We start from the raw sequence: 24,536 nt of genomic DNA on the forward strand, positions 1-24,536 counted from the left end.
GAACAATGTGTCTTAGAAATGCTCAGTCAAACAAACTTTTTAGTCGCTACAAATAAAACAAAATCCTTTCTCACTTTTTGGTCAATGGCCAATGTCCAATTGTGGAGTTTCTCCATGCAGCATGGACAGTGACGAACGCTCTTAAGAACACCATATCTAGGCTATAGAGTTTAGTGCGGTCAGTTCAGCTTTTCTCCCTCCAGGAGCATGACGAAACTGCTCAATAAAAAAGTCATTAGTCACCCACAAAATCAATTAATAACTCAGAAAGTCCTGGGACAAAAGTCATTTCCAGTGCTCCTCCAGAAGCTCTGTTTATCACTCTCGCCTCCACTCAAACTATTATGCGGATGAGGGCCTACCAAATTAGCCAGAAGAACATTCCAGCAAATGGGAGTAAAAATCCACGGATAAATAAATTAGCAACAGACACATGGAAAGCTCCGAAATGATGGCGCACGACACACTTTGCATCTCCAAGTCGTTAACCACATCGCAGAAGTATGTTGGGGACGGATCCCATTGGGCCTGGTGGTGCTACGGATGGTCCATTATCAAAGTCTAGGAGGGTTTCTGTGGTTTGGCAAAGCGGCTCTGACCATGTGCTGCACCATGCCAGTATCGACCATTATATTGGCATTCCCTGTTGCGGTCTCACAGTTTTGAGGCTGCAATGATGGAAAAGAGTGGCATGAAGGTGGCCGCATGCATTTCGACCAACCTCATGCTCCTGAAACGTCGTTCACAATCATCGTCAGAGCTTAACTGCAGCAAAAGTAATCAAATGGAGTAGGCCAAATGTGACAGATGCATTCTTACTAGTGTACACTCTTTAATCAGACAGGACAGGAGACTCCTGTGTAACTACTGTGCAACATGTAAATGAAAACTAAAAGACTTTCAAATCACATGAGCCAATATTTTATTAGAACACAGAAACATAAATGTTTAAACTGAGAAATGTTCAATTTTATGCAAAATTTGATGCCTGCTACAGGTCTCCAAATATTTGGGATGGGGGCATGTTTACCATGGTGTAGCATCTCCTCTTCTTTTCAAAACAGTGTGAAGACTTCTAGGCATTGAGGTCATGAGTTTCTGGAGTTTTGGTGTTGAAATTTGGTCCCGTTCTTGCCTGATACAGGTTTCCAGCTGCTGAAGAGTTTGTGGTAATCTTTCATTTAATGATGCACCACATGATCTCTATAGGTGAAAGATCTGGACTGCAGGCAGGTCAATTTGGCAAAAGCCATGCTGATGTAATAGCTGCAGTATGTGGTTTTGCATTGTCCTGCTGAAATACACAAGGCCTTCCCTGAAATAGACGTCGTCTGGAGGGGAGAATATGTTGCTCTAAAACCTTTATATAACTTTCAGCATTCATAGTGCCTTCCAAAACATGCAAGCTGCCCATACCGTATTCACTTATGCACCCCCATACCATCAGAGATGCTGGCTTTTGAACTGAACGCTGATAACACGCTGCAAGATCCTCTTTAGCCTGGAGGACACGGCATCTATGATTTCCAACAAGAATGTCAAATTTGGACTCGTCTCACAACAGAACACTTTTCCACTTTGAAACAGGCCATTTTAAATGAGGCTTGGCCCACAGGACACAACGGTGCTTCTGGACCATGATTGCATATGGCTTCCTTTTTGCATGATAGAGTTTAGTTGGCATCTGCAGATGGCACGGCGGATTGTTTACCGACAGTGGTTTCTGGAAGTATTCCTGGGCCCATTTAGTAAAGTCTTTGACACAAACATGCCAATGAGTGAAGTAGTGTCTTCTGAGGGCCTGAAGACCACGGGCATCCAATAAAGGTCTTCGGCCTGGTCCAGTTTCTCTGAATCTTTTGATGATGTTATGCGCTGTAGATGATGAGATTTGCAAAGCCTTTGCAATTTGACGTTGAGGAACATTGTTTTTTAAAGTATTCCACAATCTTTTTGCGCACTATTTCACAGCTCTGCCCATCTTTACTTCTAAGTAATCATATTACAGACCTGATATTAATTAACTTAATTAGTTGCTAGATGTCTTCTCCCAGCTTTCTTGCTTTTTCAGCCATTTCTTGCCCTTGTGCCAACTTTTTTTGAGACCTGTAGCAGGCTTCAAATTCGAAATGAGCTCATTTAGCGGATAAAAGTGTAAAATTTCTCCCTTTAAACATTTGTTATGTTATCTATGTTCTATTGTGAATAATATTGGCTCATTTGATTTTAAATTCTTTTAGTTTTCATTTTATTTAAAAAAATGTCCCAAAATTTCTGGAATTCAGGTTGTAGTTGAAAAGCAACACTACATAAAATATTAAGACTTATTTTCAGGGAATGTGTCTTTCATATGGATGTATTTTGTCTTAACGCACTGGAAGCTTAAGATGAAAACAAGTCATAAAATATGCTAGTGCAGCACAGTATTATATATAGTAAATTAATCTTAAAGATCTTAACTGGAAAACAAGTCAATTAAAACTAACAAAACCTCATTAAAAAAGTTATTTTTTGCATTGCATATTGTCAGTTTAAAGCTGAAATTCAGATATGGTAATGGGTGTTTCGTTTCTGACACGCACTGTAAGTGTTTGACCAATCACAACAGACTGAGCCATCTGACCAATCACAGCAGAGCAGGATCTCAGAAAGGAGGGGTTTAGAGAGACTGAGTCTTCAAATGAACTGTTTCAGACTCTGAGAAATTAGGTGACATTATAGTGTATATTATAAGAAAATTAAAGTGTTTTTTAACCTTTGATGCATGTAAATCTATTGTAGGAGAATTCAAAATAAAATTAGGAACCTTTAAAATAGCCTAATAGGGGCAATTTAACAATCTAAAGTTACATTCTGTTGGTACCCAAGGACAATTTCCATTTAGTTGGGATGTGGATGACATCCTTGACAGAGCAGCACATGTGCCGGCTTTAAGACTGATCTGGGGTTTGTGGGGAACCGAGGAGGCCACCATAGCTTGTTTCCATGTGTCCTTACCACTGGGCTTCCACAAGCACATCAGAAACTCGCCCAACAGATGCTGCGACAGGAAAAAGCGCTGACCACACTCAGGCAAAGACGCAGGTGGGGAGACAGGTTTAGAAAAAGAAAGAAAGTGGAGAAAGTGCTACTTCCTCTTAAGCATTTGCCCTCGGGCTGCTAATGTCAAAGGCCGTTGATGACAGCGAAACAGTCAACCATTGTCCTCTCGCATCCAGCACAGTCGCCCCTAAACATCTCAGCAGTCAGTCAGTTCATTTGTGTCTATAAAGCATCAGACAAACCGTTCGTCAAGGAGCGATTAGCGCTCTCAGTTACAGTCTTCAAAGGAACAAAGAGGCTCCTGTCAAGAGCCATGTTGCAATCAATGGCAACACCCTCCTATCCACTCTCTGGCTCTGCCTCACCCGGCCTGCTCATGCTTTATGGGACACTGATCAATATTTCTAGGCTGTCGCTGCCAGTTGCATTGAGGAGTGTATCAGTGCACCCCGCGCATGGATCTACACCCCGACAGATTCAGTATTGACTGATCCGGTGAAGGTGAGGCCTTGTACATTCACACAAACATACGGCACAGCTCAGGTCACATGAAGTCAACGTGAAATGCATTTTACTCATGCAACCTGGCGTATTTCAGAATTAAACAAACAAACAAACAAAGGATATTCAATGAGGAAAAAATGATCTGACCTCTGCGAAATTAATTAGCTGCATAATGTTCCATATTGTTTAAAGAAATAGTGAAAACACATTACAAAAAAGTGAATAAAAAAATGAGTAAATAAAATAAATAAATAAATAAAAAGTAAAATAAATAAAAAATACAATTAAGAAATAATAATAAATATAAAAGTTTGTGAAAATAAATAAAAAAAGAAAAATAACAATAATAAATAAATAAAATAAAATAAAATGAAAAGTAATAAAATAAAATGAAAAGTAATAAAATAACAAAATGAAATAAAAAAAAAAAAATAAAATAAAATAAAATAAAATAAAATAAAATAAAATAAAATAAAATAAAATAAAATAAAATAAAATAAAATAAAATACATGAAATGCATTTTACTCATGCAACCTAATATATTTCAGAATAAAAAAAGGATATTCAATGAGGGAAAAAAATGTAGAAAAAATGATCTGACCTCTATGAAATTAATTATCTGCAGCATAATGTTCAATATTGTTTAAATAAATAGCAAAAACACATTACAAAAAAAGTAAATTAATAAAATAAAAACCAAATAAATAAATAAAAAATAACAATACAATAAAAATAAATAATAATAAAAATAATAAAATAAAGTAAAATAAAAATAAACAATGATAAAAATAATGATAAAACTAAACTAAACTAATAAATAAAAATAATAATAAATATTTTAAAATAAAATAAAATAAAATAAAATGACTACCGGCTACAGTACAATGTTCCAAGCATCAAATTACATCTTCATTAAAAAAAAATGCATATTTTGCCACATCAGAGGAAAATTCTGAAGTGTCAGGCTATATAATATTAAATTCATGATATTCTCATAGGTTTTATAGTATTTGTCAAAAAATAAAATTAATTAATAATTATTAACTCTATCACATTTTTGTAATTTCCACATACTGATGTCGTACCAATATTTGTGTATCTGTGTAGGGCGGGGCATGATTTAGTACATTAGGAATTGATTGGTTGGTGAAAAGTGGGCGTTACATTTCAGAATGGAGACAGGAGGATGGAAAAAAAAATCAAGATGTAAAATTCATAAAATAATACAAATAAACTTTTTTTTGTTAGGAATAGAGATGATCCTATAAAGTAAAACATTACTGTATTATACTGAGCACGATTCATCAATACATATTTTTCTATCTGATTTTTATTTTTTTTTAAATAAAAATTTGTAAATTAATATATCAAAGTTACAATTTAAATCACCATATTTCTTGTTTATTAAATTAATAAAATTGTATTGTAATGTATTCTAGTTTTAATTTATTTAAATTTTATTTTAAATTGTGTTTTCACTTTTAAAATGAAATTACAGGAAGTTCACAGTAAACACTTTTGATTTCATATGCAGGCCGTAAAAGAAACTAAGAGGAGATATTGAGAAGTCTAAACAGGAACTAACTCTTTTCCTAGTTTCCCATCGACCTTGTCAAATTAAAGCAAATTAAACCTCTAGACCACTTTGACTGGATCTACATGGGCAGCGCTGGTGCGAAACTGCAGTTTAACCAGCAGAGCAATGTTAAAACCAGTATGAAAGTGTCCAGAATGGGATCTTACAAAATGTGTCTGATCCTGGTCTTACGCTGTTTTTTTTTCAGGAGGAAGGAGATTGGAAAAAGAAATGAAAATAAAAGGAAATGAAGAGGCTTTATTAGAGATCCTCTTCCTGTGCTGCGGATGTTGTGCGGAGCGGCGCAGAGAGCAGATCAAACGGGGCGGCGGGACTCTCAGATCCTGGGCCAGTTTGCCACATGGTCCCCGGATCCCCGGGGCGTGGGCGGGGTCAAGGAGGAGGAGGGGGAGGGGCCTCTATTCTGTAATTCACTCCCATAGATTACAGAGATTGTGAGGACAGCTTGGGATCGCACAGACAATCTGCATTACTGTCTGAAGGCTATCGGAAAGAAAAGTCACAAAGGTCATTTATTTATTCGACACAGAAATTAGACTAAATGGAGAACGAATGGAAACTTTTTCGGAAGACTCCTGCTCCTGAGGAATCACATGTGTCTCCTTTCAGAAGAGATCTTGCTCATATTTGCAAGGATACCAATGCCCGCGATCAAACGATGTCTCCGATTACAAAAATGAACTTTTCTCATCAATTCTCCCATTAGAAAATTGCTTAAACTGTGTGAAATGAATTAGCTGCTCCATAATGTTCAATATTGTTAAAAGAAATGGCGAAAACACACTACAAAAAAGTAAATAAAATAGGTAAATTAATAAATAAATATAAAAAATAAAAAAATTTATATATATATATATATATATATATATATATATATATATATAAAAACAAAAATACAATAAAAAAATAAAATTAAATAAAATACAAACACATTTAAAAAAAACACAATAAAAATAAAAATATATTTTAAAATAACAAAAATACAATATAATAAAACATAAAAATAAGAAATAAATAAATAAAAAGTAAAATAACAATAAAAAATTAAAATATATTTAAAAAATAACAAAAATACAAAACAATAGATAAAAAGTGAAAAAAAAATGAATAAAATAAAATGACTATCAGCTATAGTAAAAAAAAAAAAAAAAGTACAAAATATTATGGCATTCTCATAGGTTTTATTGTATTTCTCAAAAAATAAAATTAATTAAAAATGATTAACACTATCACATTTCCACATGCTGATGTACTAATATCTGTGTATCCAAACGTTAAAAAAAAAAGAAACAAAAAAAAAAAAAAACACACAAGTGCATAAATACTAGATCTTTTCTTCTACAGGGGAAATAAATAAATAAGTACATAATTCATTTACTTCAGTTATTAAGAGTTGTTTTCAGACAGTATATCTTGAATGAAGTTTTAATGAGGTTTGTTTTAAATGAGATCATGTTGTTTCTGTGCATGCATCACTTTTTGTAGTCATTTATCTCTTTTGGTACTTTACACTGTCCTTTTTCTTGCATTCCTTACAGTCTATAAACACACCACAACACACACAGGGTTCATGTAAGTCCATTTCCGCGTGTAAGTATTAGCGCTAAACGAAGCGAGACACAGTGGCTAGACATGACTACGGCTTTCTTCTGTGGCCAGACGGCGACCAGAGGAGAGTCTCTCCGGCTGTGCTGTATCACTGATGCTGTGACTAAACATAGACAACTGCTCGCTGTTCACTGCCATCTCCTCTGACTAAGCATAGCTCACCATGTACACACACACACACACACGGGCGCCTGGACGACTGTGCTGGAAACAGGTGATGCTAACTGTGCCCAGGACGCTAGCCAAGAGCCGCTGAGTCACACGGACATAATTACTGCAGCAGACGCGGATCGTAAAGTTTGTGGATCGCATTCTTGCAGCACCACACGCAGACGGACGCATGTGTGCTTTAAAAGGAGACGCGCAAGATGGAACTATTTGTGTATGTATGATTAGAGCGAGTCATTCGTCTGACGAACTGATTTCATTGGTGCAGGAGAAAGATGTAGATGAGAGAGAATATGTAAATAAATATGATAAAGGTCAAAGATGGACATGATAACAGTCAAATAGTGTCGAGGAATCTACTGTACAGGCCAAAAAAGATGAGGCAGAAACATGACTGTATATGTAAATTAGCTCTGCGTATAATATGTAAATTGATTTTTGAAGAAGAAGAATAGAAGATTAGGTCTTGATTCAGAGTTACTGTAGTATTATGTTTTGAATATGTTACAATACACAAGGACCACTGATAACAGAAAACAGAGGTATCAGAAGGATGTCTATGAAGTAAATGTATCTGAACAGAATATTAAACAAATACAACATTCGCGCATAGCTGCTCTTCACAAGTTTATGAGTGAAACGTGCGGAGAGGATTGAGCGCACAGCGGCACAGACGCGCGAGTAGCACCATGGTAATTGTCCTAAAAACATGGTAGAACCATTGTAAATATACAAAAACAGAAGTTGCACCACGATAAATGTCCAAAAAACAAAGTAGCACCATGGAAAATGTCCAAAAACCATAGTAGCACCATGGTAAATGTCCAAAAAACAGAGTTCAACCATGGTAAATGACCAAAAACCATAGTAGCACCATGGTAAATGTCCAAAAAACAAAGTTGAACCATGGTAAATGACCAAAAACCATAGTAGCAACATGGTAAATTTGCAAAAACCATGTAAGCACCATGGTAAAAGTCAAAAAAACAAAGTTGCACCATGATAAATGTCCAAAAAACAAAGTTGCACCATGGAAAATGTCCAAAAACCATAGTAGCACCATGGTAAATGTCCAAAAAACAAAGTTGAACCATGGTAAATGACCAAAAACCATAGTAGCAACATGGTAAATTTGCAAAAACCATATAAGCACCGTGGTAAAAGTCCAAAAAACAAAGTTGCACCATGATAAATGTCCAAAAAACAAAGTTGAACCATGGTAAATGTCCAAAAACCATAGTAGCACCATGGTAAATGTCTTAAAAACATGGTAGCACCATTGTAAATTTCCAAAACAAAAGTTGCACCATGGTAAATGTCAGAAAACCATAGAAGCACCGTGGTAAATGTCCAAAAACCAGGGTACCACCATGGTAAATGTCCAAAAACCATAGTAGAACCATGGTAAATGTCTTAAAAAGATGGTAGCACCATGGTAAATGTCCAAAAAACAAAGTTGAACCATGGTAAATGACCAAAAACCATAGTAGCAACATGGTAAATTTGCAAAAACCATAGTAGCACGATGGCAAATGTCCAAAAATAAAAGTTGCACCATGGCAAATGTCCAAAAACCATAGTAGCACCATGGTAAATGTCTTAAAAAGATGGTAGCACCATTGTAAATTTCCAAAAACCATAGTAGCACGATGGCAAATGTCCAAAAATAAAAGTTGCACCATGGCAAATGTCCAAAAACCATAGTAGCACCATGGTAAATGTCCAAAAAAACAAAGCTGAATCATGGTAAATGACCAAAAACCATAGTAGCAACATGGTAAATTTGCAAAAACCATATAAGCACCATGGTAAAAGTCCAAAAACCAGGGTACCACCATTGGAAATTTACAAAAACCATAGTAGCACCATTGGAAATTTATAAAAAACATAGAGACACCATGGTAAATGTCCAAAAACAATAGTAGCACCATGGTAAATGTCTTAAAAACATGGTAGCACCGTTGTAAATTTCCAAAAACAAAAGTTGCACCATGGTAAATTTTCAAAAACCATCTCTAATAACCATAGCAGTACCATGGTACATCTCTAATAACCATAGTAGTACCATGTTACATGTCCAAAAACCATAGTAGCACCATTGTAAATTTCCAAAAACTAAAGTTGCACCATAGTACATCTCCAATAACCATAGAAGGACCATAGTAAATGTCTACAAACCATAGTAGAACCATGGTAAATGTCTTAAAAAGATGGTAGCACCATTGTAAATTTCCAAAAACCATAGTAGCATGATGGCAAATGTCCAAAAACAAAAGTTGCACCATGGCAAATGTCCAAAAACCATAGTATCACCATGGTAAATTTTCAAAAACCATCTCTAATAACCATAGAAGGACCATAGTAAATGTCTACAAACCATAGTAGAACCATGGTAAGTGTCCAAAAACATAGTAGTGCAGTGTTACATTCCAAAAACCACAGTAGCACATGATAAATGTCCAAAAAACATTGTGGAACCATGATACATATAAAAGTACCATAGTACAGCCGTCTGACACCATCATTGTACCATAGTACCGCCACATGTTTTGTAAAGGTTGGTTCTGCAGTTCTTTTAATATTTAGACTTAATATTGCGAGTGTGAAAACACTGAATAACAGCTTCCTGTGAAGCTGATACTGCAGAGGAAGGAAGCTGCAGCTGTAAGGGCACCGTTAGGAACTCTCAGCCTGTCTAACTGAAAGGGTCTTTGTGACATCTCATGACACACTCACACACACACACTGGCCTAATAACTGATGCTGCAAAGGATGTACCATCAGGAAGTGCACCCCCATCCAATGACTGGCCTGTCAATCATTTAACAGAAAAAGAGAAGTGTGTATGCGAACTCTCCATCGTTTCAGAATCAGTGTGAATGTTGTTGTTTGCATGAACTTTTAACCACTGGAATGAGTTTTGTGGTCTTTCTTATTTGAGTAATGAATAGTATTGAGAACAAATAGTCTTACAATCAGACTTACGAAAGCTTATCATCAACCATGAATGACTGTTCAGAGATTGTTCTTTCATACCTTCACTGATTTAAGTAAAAGTCCCCATTTAATCTAGGAGAAACAGCGGAGATATTAAAGGGATTTCATTGGTGATTTTTCATTCAGATGGGACCTGTGCTGAGATGGTGACTAATGTTTTAAAAACAGACATGCATTGATCAAATCAATTCTAAGTTAACTTTATTTTGGCCTGCAATGCATGTATCCAATCCCAGAATGCCAGAATGCATTGGCACAAGGTCAGTTAAAAAACAAAGCAAACAAACAAAAAAAAAACAATTGCAGACTAAATAAAGAAATATCAAATATAAAAATAACCAACCAATTAAAAATCAAACTAATTAAAAATAGACTATTTTTCCAAGTATTGGTGTTTGAATACTTTTTAAAGTTTGTCATCAATTGGTATATGCCCAAAAACCACAGTACCATAGTAAATGTCCAAAAACCAAAACTGCACCATGGTAAATGTGTAAAAACCATAGTAGAACCATGGTAAATGTCCAAAAACCATATCAGTACCATAAAAAATATGTCCAAAAACCAAAATTGCACCATGGTAAATGTCCAAAAACCATAGTAACACCATGGTAAATGTCCAAAAACCATATCAGTACCATGAAAAAATGTCCAAAAACCAAAACTGCACCATGGTAAATGTCCAAAAACCATAGTAGCACCATGGTAAATGTCCAAAAACCATATCAGTACCATGAAAAATGTCCAAAAACCAAAATTGCACCATGGTAAATGTTCAAAAACCATAGTAGCACCATGGTAAATGTCCAAAAACCAAAATTGCACCATGGTAAATGTTCAAAAACCATAGTAAGACCATGGTAAATGTCCAAAAACCAAAATTGCACCATGGTAAATGTTCAAAAACCATAGTAAGACCATGGTAAATGTCCAAAAACCATATCAGCACCATGAAAAATGTCCCAAAACCAAAATCACGCTATGGAAAATGTCCAAAAACCAAAATTGCACCATGGTAAATGTTCAAAAACCATAGTAGTACCATGGTAAATGTCCAAAAACCATATCAGCACCATGAAAAATGTCCCAAAACCAAAATCACGCTATGGAAAATGTCCAAAAACCAAAATTGCACCATGGTAAATGTTCAAAAACCATAATAGCACCATGGTAAATGTTCAAAAACCATAGTAGCACCGTGGTAAATGTCCAAAAAACAAAATCACACCATGGTAAATGTTCAAAAACCATAGTAGGGCCATGGTAAATTTCCAAAAAAAACAAAACTGCACCATGGTACATCTACAATAACCACAGTAGCATCATGGTAAATGTCCAAAAAACAAGACTAAATAAATATCAAATATAAATACAGTTCATTCAATACCTATTAATTAAAAACCAAACTAATTAAAAACAGACTATTTTACCCAGTATTTGCGTTTGAATACTTTTGACTTTTGACAAAACTGATGACAAAGTTTGTCATCAGTTTTGAACACTGACTTTGACAAATGCTTGTTTGTAAGTTTTTAAAAGCTAAATGTGTTGTCTATGTTGAATGTTCCACTAAAACTGTTACATTTTAGTTAGGATGCTAGTTAGTAAGCAGCTGCCTACGTGGGCAGTAGACAGTCCATGACTAACGTAGTTCTGTTTTTACTCCTGCATGCATGTTTCTACATGACTATGTTTGCCTGAATGAGATCTTTGGTTAGGCTACTTTGCATGTGGGTACGGAACTGCGGCTAGTCAGGTAGCCACAGTCACCGCTGCGCTACCACAGACAGCCTTCTGTTATTGATTCCACAAGCATACAAATGTTCAACAAAGAAACTTTATGAACACCCACACATACAAAGCCTGGGACTTTTCTAATGAAACGAACATTTGCTTGATGTAAACAGTCTTGTGAGTAACTAACTAAAAGTAGTGATGCTAGTAACTTAACCACAGTTTATAGTGCCGCATGAAAAACAGCTGTTTACAAACTGTTTTTCACATTGCACATTTGCATTCAGGTGAACAGCGTTGAGTACAATTTAAACATGCTCTCCTAAAATGTTGTTTATTTTACATGGATATATTTTTTAATTGGACAGTTCATTATAATTGAGCAGATACATAAATAATACAACAATTCATTTAATTTCTGTTATGTCTGAACCTGTTAATTTAATTGTACTGTCTGAATGAAAATTTTCAATTCAATTAACAAGTTAATAAATAAATAAATAAATAAGTTTATTTTTGAACATGTTGGTTTAATTAGACTGTCTGAATGTAAATATTCAGTTCACTTAACAGGATAAAGTTTAAATAAATAAACACTGAACCTGGTAATTAAATTAAACGGTTTGTGTGAAAATATATTCAGGTTAATGAAATGAACCCGTTGAAAAAAAAAATAAATAAAAAAAATAAAACAAAAATAAATAAAATAAAATAAAATAAAACTGAACATGTTAAATAAATTGAACTGTCTGGGTGAAAATATTTTATTTATATATTATTTTATTTTATTAGTTTAATTAAATTAACATGTTCTAATAAATAAATAAATAAAACGACAAAATAAAATAAAATAAAAAAAATAAAATAAAATTGAAATTAAATTGTATTTATATTTTATTAGTTTAATTAAATTAACAGGTTTAAATAAATAAATAAATATTGAGCCTGTTAATTTAATTGAACTGGGTGAAAATATTTAGTTTAATTAAATTAACATGTTCTACTAAATAAATAAATAAAACAAAACAAAACAAAAAAAAATTAAAATTAAATAAAATTGAAATTAAATTTTATTTATATTTTATTAGTTTAATTAAATTAACAGGTTTAAATAAATAAATAAATAAATAAATAAATATTGAGCCTGTTAATTTAATTGAACTGGGTGAATATATTTAGTTTAATTAAATTAACAGGATAAAAGGAATGAATGAATGAAAGAATTAATGAATAAATGAATAAATAAATAAGAGTTTTTATGATTATCTTGTGTTGGTAAACAAGTGTATCTTGACTAGTTCAACTACTTTCAGTCGTGATCAGCTCATATCTTGAGAAGATGTGAAGCAGCTTCACTAACACTGGATATTAAACCCACATGATGAGGATTTTTGCAGTTCAGAGTTGCACTACGGTTTTGCACATATCCTGTGCACACGAAACAGACGGAGAGAGAGGGACGCGCTCCTCGCGCACCTTGCAAAAGCGGCTTCTTCCTGTCAGAGCCTTGAACTGAGCCTTATTCCGCTTTCTCAAACGACACGCAGGCCTTTAGGTGTTAAAACAGAGACTCCGGCTCACAGCGATACGGTTATTTTCAACAACACATCTCCCTTGTAGCGAGAAGCTGTCGGCTGACAGGAAAAGTGGGTGAGGGGAAGGCAATAATGAAGGAGAACTGAAGAACTCAGAGCTCCCGACCTCTTATCTGCACCAACAAAACCTCTCTGTGGTTTCTGAACATTCACACTGAAGCCGAGGAGCTGCTTTCTTTTCCCTTCACATGTGTGATATGAAACGCTTGGGCCCTCTCATATTATCCGACACGTGTTTGGGCTCCAAAAGTGATTTTCATCATGACGGCTGCGATTCAACATGAAGCTGGAGCAGATCGATGGCTGACCAATCAGCAGTTGATTTAATATGATGTGGTCAGCGAATCAATGTCTGCCCTCAGAATAATTATTGAAATGAAACTGGTGTGTGTAACACCAAAACAAACCTCCCTGGAGAAATAGACTTCAAACCGCCACAGTCTGACTTTTTTAATTAATGTTAAAAATTGCAAGATATTACGACATGCATGTTTCCATCTGCAGCAGTAAAACAAACATTACTCTCGCTAAACAGACACTGACTGATCATTTTCAGCTTATAGTCTAATTTTCATCTATAATGTGCCCGGTTTATTGAGGAAAAAATGACCAATGTGTCTTTAAATGCCATTTTCGGACAGATTCTCTTCCGATAAACATCAACCAAACTTTGCAATATTTCTTTGCGGCTTCTATTAACAAATTAATTTTAAATAATGTTTAAATAATTAAATAACTATAGATTTAATAAAAAAAATAATATTTAACGAAAAATAAAATGGAAAAGTTTTATTAAAAAAAACAACAACAACATTTTTACTATAAAAAAACAGTTTACTATATTCATAATTTGATGCAAATGCAAATTAGCACATCATTAATGATGAAATATCTCATTTGCATATTGTCTTGGGGGTTATCATGGCCTAATATTAAAGAAAATATCTAGTAAACAAAAATAGTAACTTTTATCAAAATATTTAATAAATAAAAATAATATTTTTTTATTTAATGAAAAATGAAATGGAAATATTTTTAACTTATTTCTTGTTTACTATAATCAAAAAAAATTTAACAACATTGAAGCAAATGCAAATGAGCACATAATTAATAATGAAATATCTAATTTGCATATTTCATGTATAGGGGTAATATTATCATAGTCTAATAATAATTAAATAATTAGATATTTAATAAATAAAAATATATTTTTATTATTATTTATTTTTATTTAATGTAAAAATAAAATGTAAACATTTTTATTTAAACTATTTTTTTTAAATACTTTGATTAATTTATTAACATTTTTTCAACAACATTGATGCAAATGCAAAATTAGCACATAATTAATGGAGAAAAATCTCATGTTTTTCATGTCTTGGAGATAATATTATCATGGCCTAATAATATTAAGGAAAACATTTGTAGTAAAAAAAATAATAATAAAAAAAATAATTAAAAAAAATTGATATTTAATAAATAAATAAAATATTTTTTATTTAATGAAAAATAAAATGGAAATATTTTTATTTAAAACACTTAAAAAATTTTTTTTTTTTTTTCAAAATTTGTCAACAACATTGATGCAAATGCAAATTAGCACATCATTAATGATGAAATATCTCATTTTCATATTATGTCTTGGTGGTAATATTATCATCGCCTAAAAAAAAACAAGAAAAAAGAAAAGAAAAATATCTGTAGTAAACAAAAATAGTAACTTTAATAATTAAATATTTCATAAATAAAACTATTTAATGAATAAATATTTCATACATAAAATATTTAATATATTTTTAATGAAAAATAAAATTGAAATATTTGTATCAAAAAAAAAAAAAAAAAAAAAAATATATATATATATATATATATATATATATATATATATATATATATATATATATATATATATATATAAAATAAAAAATAGTTTTTTTTTTTGTTTACTATATTCACAATTTTTCAACATTTCCCAAAAACGGAAAATCAGAAAATTAATAAAAAACAGTGACACAGTTCTGTCAGCAATTTCCTTCACCTGTCTCAAACATGAGCACAAGCTTCAGGCCTGTTCTGACCACCAGCTCAGTCCCTCCACTGGTTTTAACCATCTTTATCTCCTTTCCTGGAGCTGCGCATCGGTGACGCCACTCAATACATTCCCATCGTGGTTGTGTCCGACGCTGGGCTCAATAGCGACCTGCCTGCCTGTCTCCCAGACACTGGGCTCAATATTACCATGGCCAAACTCTCCCAGCAGCTGCTCCATGTAAAGAGAGCAGGGTTAGAAAATCCATTTCAGCAGAGCGACACACTGGGGGCAGCGAGGACGGAAACTCAATATAAGCCAATGGCCAGCGAGACGACTCCTCACGCAAGTTATTGAGACATCAGCATTTCATATCGGATCAGTGCGCTTTAATACGTATCAGGTATTATAGAGAGTCAGAATCTCCAAAAAAGGCCTTTGGGAAGGTGCTGGGAAAGATGCACTTGTAAAATATGGTAAGTGGTAAAGCTTCTAATTTATGGTCGGTCCCATAACTCTAATGTGGCCATCGTTCCCATCCACACCTAGTTCCGCTAAACTCTTGAAAGGCACCCCAATGGGACAAATGGGAGCAGGAATTTATGACCCTATGCAAGTCCCTCTCTGAATCTGCATGGACCAGGCCGAGCGGCTTCCTTCTCAGGTGCCTGTGGATGTAGATAAACAGAATCAGCGGTGGCCAGGCGTGAAGTCGCTGGGACGCGAAGCTCCGTCTGCAGGTCCACAGCGCAGCGACGAGCCTCCAGAACCACCATAAATCCATCTGTGTCGACACTGGGACCCACAGGAGGACAAAAACAACCTTGTAAAACTTTCCGCTACAGTTAAACACTCAAGAGTTATATGGAAAAAAGCGGTGCCCAACATGCCAGACAGCATGGGAGAAGGAAACAGGGTGAAAGTGGCTTCATTTCGGAGATATTCTCACCAGTTTTTTTATTTCAAACACTTCTTCATCAGCCTTCACACACATGTGCCACGGCCTGCTATAGTTCAGCATACAAACTTCATGCAGAAAGATGGCACCAATGCACATTAAAGGCATCTGCATAGACAAACGCCAACAAACAAGTGCCCCAACAGACACTGATTGAACATGTTCAGTTGGGTGAAAACAAACCTTAAGGTGCATCATTCTTTAATTTCTACTCTATTGCAGTAGAAATGCATTGGTTAACACAAAATGTCTTTGAAATCTTAACCAAAATGCAATAACTAGCTCTGCCTCTAAAGGCCCGTTCACATCAAGAATGATAACTATAAAGATAACGATGAAGATATAGTTCTAAAATTCGTTCTAAATATAAAAGAATAGCACTGTACACAACACAGCTATAACGATAACGATATAGAGAAACGATATAGTTGGGATCACTTTCAGAACGATATTTTTTTTCATCTGTTGAGCAATAAAGCCGTGTAAATGCAACAAGAACAGCAAAAACATGTTGTACACACTTTGAAACCGCAGTGTGTCAGCTTAGAATAAACAGACCGTTATCGTTGGTGTGGACGCAAATATAATTACCTTTATAGTTATCGTTCTTAGTGTGAACACCATATCTACACCGGACGCAACCATTGCAAAGCACTTGCCCTTTGTGTCAGTACATCATAAATAGAACGAGGCAGTAGTTTACTGCCGGAGATAGTAGCGTAGACAGCATTACTGATTATAATGGGTTCTATTGTCTTTTTGTCGCATCGTGCCGCTCGCGTCCGGTGTAGACAAGGTGTAAGGCCGTGTGTGTCTCCGAACACAGCAAGTACTCAACATTTTTAGTCTGAAACTAATTATCTGCGAAATCAGTGCTGCGGATATTCTGTATTATAGCAATAAAACGTCTCAACTGAAAAAAAAACACTGCAATGCCGAAGCACTCTCAAGTGCTCACAGATAGGCGCTTTCTTTGGTAGAAATGCGGCCAAAACAACTTTCCTGCTGACGTAAACTAGACCAAGCACTGAAGAAAACAATATTTTTTCAAGTTGCAAATAAAACAGAAAATAGTTTTTCAGTCTTTCTGCTTCACATTTAATCCAATGTGTTACTTGCCACTTCTTTGTAATTATTTGCTAAATTTACTAGCAATTTCAAAGTCAATTTTTTAAAAGTAAATCCTACATTATTATTTATTTTTTTTCTTTTCAGTGTGCAGACTATTGGAGAAATAAAAAAGTACTAAATAAAAGTAGTGATAATACTACTAACTCCAAGTAATGGTACTATTAAAAAAATAAAAAATAAATAGTTAATCAAATACTGTTCTGATTGCAAAAAAATAAGTGATATAATACTTAAAATACTGGCTGTGTTAAATATCTTCAGTGTGGTTAACTATTTTTGTTAGCAGCTTGTAGCATAAATATTGTTTTTTAAAGGGTAACTGGACTGAAGCTTCAAATTCACCTACTTTAAAGTCCTCCTCCTATAATCAATAACTGTATCCCTTAAAACTCACCTTTGATCATCAGAATGACAAAAAAAATCGTCATGTTTTAAAATAGCTTGAATGTAACTCTACACCCATGCTTCAATTAGTATAAGCAGATTCATGAATATACTAATTAGCCCCGCCTCCACTCACTCACACAACCTCAGAGATCCACTCGGTCAACTTACTGAGGGAAACGCTTAGGGGCGTAACTACAGGTGGTGCAGCAGGGCTCGTGCGGCAGGTTCAAATGAAATGCGCTTGTTTGAGATTCAAAATCACACGTCGTTCATGCTCTACTGCTTATTGGGCAAGGTTGCGCTCAATATTTCGCTCTATGCCGTCTTTCCTGTAGCTCAGTGGTTAGAGCATGGCACTAGGTTAGATCCCAGGGATTGCACATACTCAAATACAAATGTATAGTATAATGCAATGTAAGTCAATTAAAAAAAAAAAGCGTCTGCCAAATGCGTAAATGTAAATGTATGCCAATACATTTCGCACGGGCCAAGCGAACTCTCCAGTCATGTACTGCTCACACTCATGGGTAAAACGACGTTCGTTCAAATCCTGCTCTGAAATGAAATTTCTATGTACTGTACTATGTGTTGTAGCCTTTGTTGATACTTAAGGCATTGTTAGGACGTTTACCATTTGCATAGATAGCCTCAGCGCATCACCATATATGAATAGCACGCTCTGAGCCAGGAGAAACTGTGCATGTTTTTAATTTCATACAGATTACATTGCAGGGGAATATTTGTTTAAAATGTGCATTATTTTATTTAAAAGTAGACATTTCAAGCTTTCTTTAGATGCACGTTTCATGTTTGTGTGATAATTATTTGCTGAGTTTCAATGCATTATTCTGATGCGTTTCAGAAAGATTCTTGCAGAGACGGCTGAAAGCGCACCCTGTTTATTTTCTTTATTTTACAAAGCACAAGGGTTTGTTGTTATAATGAGTGTAAATAAAAGCAGACCACTTATAGTTTATAATTATGTATTCCACTTATCTGTATGGCCAAAAATGGCAGAGCATTTTAAGTTGTTTCAGCTGTCATGAGGAAAAAATCCACCCGAACGCGCCGGCGCGTTCGTCGGAAAGAGGGTCAAAGAAAACATAGCCTATTTAGTTCCATATTTATGTTTAAATATTAGTCTATAATATTAATGTTTAATTTCATCTATGTTGATTATGAAAAGTGAAGAGCATGAGTAAGATGATGCATCATAAGATGCGCAATATGTCAGGAGACATGGAGTGGGTCAGACCACTTCATTAGCCTAAGTTTTGTTTTGTAGAAAGCCTTTCTTTAAAGTAAATTTCATTTTATATAAATTAATTTTAATTTTAATCAATGTTTCATCAACCAAATGCCTGGATCTAATAAATATGGATTCTACGATAGATGGATTCTGATTGGCTGTCAGTGTTTTTATTGTTAATCAGTGATCCCAACGATATTGTTTTGTTATCGTTATAGTTGTGGACACAATTCTCTTATATTTAGAATGATTTTTAGAACTAGTTATCGTTGGTGTGAATGAGCCTTAAGAGTTTCAAAGCAGCTTCCCTAACACATGATGTCAAGCCAGAATGTCAAATGTCAAATTTCACTTATATTTATACATAAAAAAGGAACTTTCTTTGAGAATTGCAAGTGCATACATGAATAGCGAAGCAGATAGAGAGGGTGTGTGTGTGTATACACTAGATTTACACACAAACGATCTGATAAACTGATACCACAGAGAGATACGAGGTAAATCCTCACATGTGTCTGTCAGTTTGTGCAATGCTAGTAGACTGGCAGATGAAAAAGGCCACAAACATGCAAACCCTGCCCGCATACAGTATGTGACTCCATGTGCATTCTTACATATGTTGGCATGTTCTTCAGCTTTGCATTTGGATAGCTTTTCCTTGATAAAAGGAAATGCAAATGGGCTGTATGCAACAAACATTCTCATTTGATATATAAATGTATATGCAAATGTGCATGGGCAAACATGACTGTTGATACACGTGCACAAAGACATGATGACAATGTGGCAATGTTCAACCAGCTCCGTCCAGCTGAGATAATCAGGGAAACGTACATGTGCAGCAGGGTATGTAGTGTGCAAAAGCAGAAATTAGATTTTTATTTAGTGTTTATATAGCTATTATTGGACAGTTGATGTTATTGCAAGGAAAAATACTAAAAATACAATGCAAGATGTGTCCAAAATAAGTAAAGACGGGGAAGAACCTAAGTTACATTTAAGCAGAGTTTAAATGTATTGTTGCCAAGCCACATTCTACGGCTCCAATCAAGTTCTAAATAAAACGAGAAAGAAATCAAATGCAATGAAATGCATTCACTAATAGGCTAAAATAACTGGCGTCACATTTTAAAACATCAGCGTACATGAGTTGCACATACAGACATCTTGTGCTCAGAAACCCTGCATTATTAGAAGAATAAAGGTTGTTTATTTATATTCATGTGGCCTTTGCCTCGTCTTTGAGATGTTACATCGAAGCTGTTCACATGTGCTCAAGAAGAAACATGCATCGGGTGCGACTGATAAACTTCCTGTGTTAACTGAAAGTGCTCGCACGCATGTAGACGCATGTATGCATGAGAAAGAGAGAGTCAGGAAACTGAAGAAGCATCTAAGGGGAAAAAAAACAAGCAGACCTCATAACCTCATTAACATCACCTTTAGAAATGATCCCATGGCAGGATCTAGAATAAAACTTAGTGTTTTAAATGCTGTTTTAAAACACTAAAAGAGTTATTTTATTATACTATTTTATACAGAAAGACATTATTATTTTTATTTATTTTTTTTACTATTTTTAATTTAATTTAATGTAATATTTAATGTATTTAATGTAACTATTTAAAGTAAGATGTAATTTAATTAAATTTTTGCTCCTGGACAAATTTAATTTAATTAAATGTAATATTTAATGCTTTTTTGCTATTATTGATGCTATTATTTAATATGTAAATAAAGCAAAAAATAAAATAAAATAAAATAAAATAAAATAAAATAAAATAAAATAAAATAAAATAAAATAAAATTAAATTAAATTAAATTAAATTAAATTAAATTAAATTAAATTAAATTAAATTAAATTAATTTTTTTGCTCATGCACAACTTTTCAATTTGGAGTGAACTTGATAAACCAATTTAATTAGCTGACAAACTGACATGCAAATGAGAATTTATCAAGAAGCAACTGAGAAAAAAAAGACCGCATAACCTCATTAACATCACCTTTTTAAATGATCCCATGGCAGGATCTATATTAAAAATGAGCATTTTCAATGCACATTTCAAAACATGAAATGTGACTTTGCCTTAAAGAGCCAATTAATTCAGCAGAACATCCAGTATCTGTATGATGATCCACTCAGAGAGGAAGACATCAGAGCAGCTAAATGAGTCAGTTTAACCATACTAGGGTAATTTCCACTCACCCTTAACCCACAGTCATTTCAGTACGAGAAAGAAACTAAAGCATCATCTTTGGGCCTCAGCTGTGAACTCACACACCCACAGACATCAAAAACAGCACTTTAGAAGCTCTACAGGAGGGAAAATCCAGAGCTGTAAGGACAGACTTCATTGTTTCTCTCCGTTTGTGTCATAGAAATAATATTAAAAAACAGAACTGAGATTTAAGTCAAGAGTGGACTTATTTCTCATGGAATGAAGAAGCTCTAAATTTGTTAACACTAATTATTTTATTTCCTATTCAAATGTATTTTATTTTAGTTTTATTTTATTTTTTCTTATTCAATTTTATTTTATTTTAATTTAATTGTTTTATTTTATTTTATTTTATTTTATTTCTTATTCAATTTAAACTTATTTTATTTTATTTTTATCTATTTCTTATTTAATTTGACTATTTTTACTTAAATTTAAATGTAATATTCAATGCAATATTTATAGTAAAATAAAATAAAATAAAATAATTTTTACGGAAGCATGCAGAACTTTCAGTTAGGATTGAACTTAAGAAAAATGCTTAATTTAATTTAATTTTACTATTTTTACTTAAATTTAAATGTAATATTTAATGCAATATTTAAAATAAAATAAAATAAAATAAAATAATAAAATAAGATAAATAAAATAAAATAAAATAAAATAATAAGATAAAATAAAATAAAATAAAATAATAAAATAAGATAAGATAAATAAAATAAAATAAAATAAAATAAAATAAAATAAAATAAAATAAAATAAAATAAAATAAAATAAAATAAAATAAAATAAAATAAAATAAAATATTTTTTACGGAACCATGCAGAACTTTCATTTAGGATTAAACTTAAGCAAAATGCTCAAATGCTTAGAAGCTACAAGGATTATTTGTGAATAAAAGGTGAAGCATTTTTAAAACAGCATCATATAACAAGAATTTCTCAAGAAAGAAGTAAAAGTCCCAATCCATATCTTTAACGCAGGTTCCACTTCAATTCAGTCTTGTTGTATTCACTGGTTTATCTTATTTGACATGCTTTTCCTGTATCTCAATCATCAAGTCATCAAACTCTACCCCAGCACACTTTTCCTACAAAGTCAAACTGAAGCTTTCTGACTCAAACAAACGACTTTCCAGACACCAACTTCATTAATCTATTGAGGGTTCAGCATTCAATACGGCCTTTTAAAGTATTAAAGCAACATGTGCAAGGATCGTCACAATATATCAACAACTAAGACTCAAAGAGTCAACAACTATAAACGTTTTTAAAAAGTTAGTTTCACTGTGCAAGACTTGCCATAAATAAAACAACAAACTCAAGTTGGCACAATGCAAGAAGCGAAAAGTTTTCAAACTAATATTGCAGATGATAAAACTCTCATACAGCTCCCGTTCTCCAGCTGGAAAACGTCTAAAAAAGCCACGTTGGAGTCCAGCATGCAGTGGCTGGTTGAATGAGGTTAACCAGTGAAGTACTCAGTAACCCACAGACCTGTGGTTTTCAGATTCAGCCACAAGATTTCAGTACTCCACTGACACTGCAAACCAGCTCCTCGACGTTGTCATTTTGCGCAAACGTCGGCATCGGTGCGGAGATAAGAGCTTGCACAAAAAAACAAAAAAGCGCACCCTCGATACTCACCCCGGGTGAAGCACGACTGGTAGGACGGGAAGCTTTCGAAGATGCTGTTGGAGGCCATCGCGAGCGGTGGCTGCTCCTCGTCTTCGTCCGAATCCAAGGCTTCCAATTTGATCTGCTCCCGAATTTTGAAGGGCTCCCGGTTTTGCCCTGCAAAGAACAAAAAAACTCCCGTGACGACATGGAAGAGGTTTCGCTCGAACGCCACCCCCTAATCCCCGAACCCCGACATGCAGTACACACCCACACCCGGGAACCCATGGTCACCCTGTGCCGGTCCGGTGAGTCGGTTCTGTCCTGGGATTCTGTGCATGGCTCACAGACACGGGAGATTGCGATCGGCGGTCAGCCTGTGGTTGACTGATGCTTACCCTTGTGCAAAAGAGCAGGAGCGCAAACGTGTCGCTGTGGTTTTTTCCGGCGATTCACACGCTGACATCAACACGTATCCTCCCTCCCCCTTCTCGCTCTTCAGTCCCTCTCGTCTATCTTTATCTCGCAGTTCTCTAGTGCCTAGAGAGCCGTGACCGGTCGCAGACTTGGTTTGTGGTTGTGGCGGCCCACAGAAAGCGTCTCCCTTAGACAGACAACAAGTTTAACCGTTCCCCACCATTGAAAAAAAAGCATCCAAGTGTCATTGGGCCGTTTAGGTCACATGCTCCGGAGAATTTCATTTCTGCAGAGGTTTTGTTCAGCGTTATCTGCCGTTTGGGCCGGCCTATCAAACCTCCACCTGTTCGCATTTGCTTGAAAAGGAGGAAATAGATGAGGTCTGTTTCAATTGTAAGAGCGTGCGAGCTCAACAGAGGGGGGTTGAGTAGGTGAGAACGCTGAAAGCATGTGTGTGTGTGTGTGTGTGTGTCAGAGTTTGTGTACGAGAGCAAGGCGAGTCACGCTGCATAAGTTAAAGCATGCAAATCCATCTTCAGCAGAGGACACAATTAGTCCTGTGTCTCAGACGCCATAAAGGCGCTGCAGATCGTCAAAATTTACATGATGCCTTTCGTATCTGCTTCATCTGCTGATTCTGCAAGACAGAAAATAAAATACAGTGTAAAAAATTATTTTCATGATTTGTTATACATTTTTTCTGTTGTCAAATCAACTTATCAACTTGTCAAACTACAGTTCAGATAACATAATATTTTGAGTTTCTGTTGATTAAACCAATCTCCTTCATTGTATTAACTTAAATTTTAATTTCAATGAACTCAAAATTTTAAGACACTTACTTTTTTTTAAGTTGAATCAACAATTCTTTTTTACATTGTGACAATAGACTTGCACATTGTGTATCCTACACTCTAAAGTTAAATGCTGGGTTAAAAACAACCCAAGTTGGGTTGAAAATGGACAAACCCAGTGATTGAGTTGTTTTAACCCAGCGGTTGGGTTAAAAGTTGGGTTGAAAATAAACAAACTCAGCAATTAGACTTTTTAACCCAGCGGTTGGGTTAAAAGTTGGGATGTAAATATACAAATCCAGCAACTGGGCTGTTTTAACCCAGCGGTTGTGTTAAAAGTTGGGTTGAAAATAAACAAACTCAGCAATTAGACTTTTTTAACATAGCGGTTGGGTTAAAAGTTGGGTTGGAATTAGACAAACCCACCGACTGGGCTGTTTTAACCCAGCGGTTGTGTTAAAAGTTGGGTTGAAAATAAACAAACTCAG

General features: G+C 34.5%; 1 protein-coding gene across 3 annotated transcripts in view; it reads right to left on the reverse strand.

Annotated features, from left to right (window-relative positions):
• runx1 (RUNX family transcription factor 1) overlaps nt 1-23,676 on the reverse strand; it is a 66,560-nt gene extending 42,884 nt beyond the window's left edge. The window contains exons 1-2 of one of the 3 annotated variants that reach the window (XM_067402935.1): nt 23,108-23,676; nt 22,868-23,014 (exon numbers count right to left, since the gene is read on the reverse strand). In XM_067402935.1, coding sequence (XP_067259036.1) covers nt 22,868-23,014; nt 23,108-23,177 — 217 coding nt within the window. In that variant the 5' untranslated portion in view covers nt 23,178-23,676. The remainder of the gene's footprint in view (nt 1-22,867; nt 23,015-23,107) is intronic. The other 2 variants (XM_067402932.1, XM_067402934.1) reach the window with 2 other exon arrangements.
• Nucleotides 23,677-24,536: the final 860 nt, after the last annotated feature.

This window comes from Chanodichthys erythropterus, chromosome 12 (assembly GCF_024489055.1).
Source record: "Chanodichthys erythropterus isolate Z2021 chromosome 12, ASM2448905v1, whole genome shotgun sequence".
NCBI classification, from domain to species: domain Eukaryota; kingdom Metazoa; phylum Chordata; class Actinopteri; order Cypriniformes; family Xenocyprididae; genus Chanodichthys; species Chanodichthys erythropterus.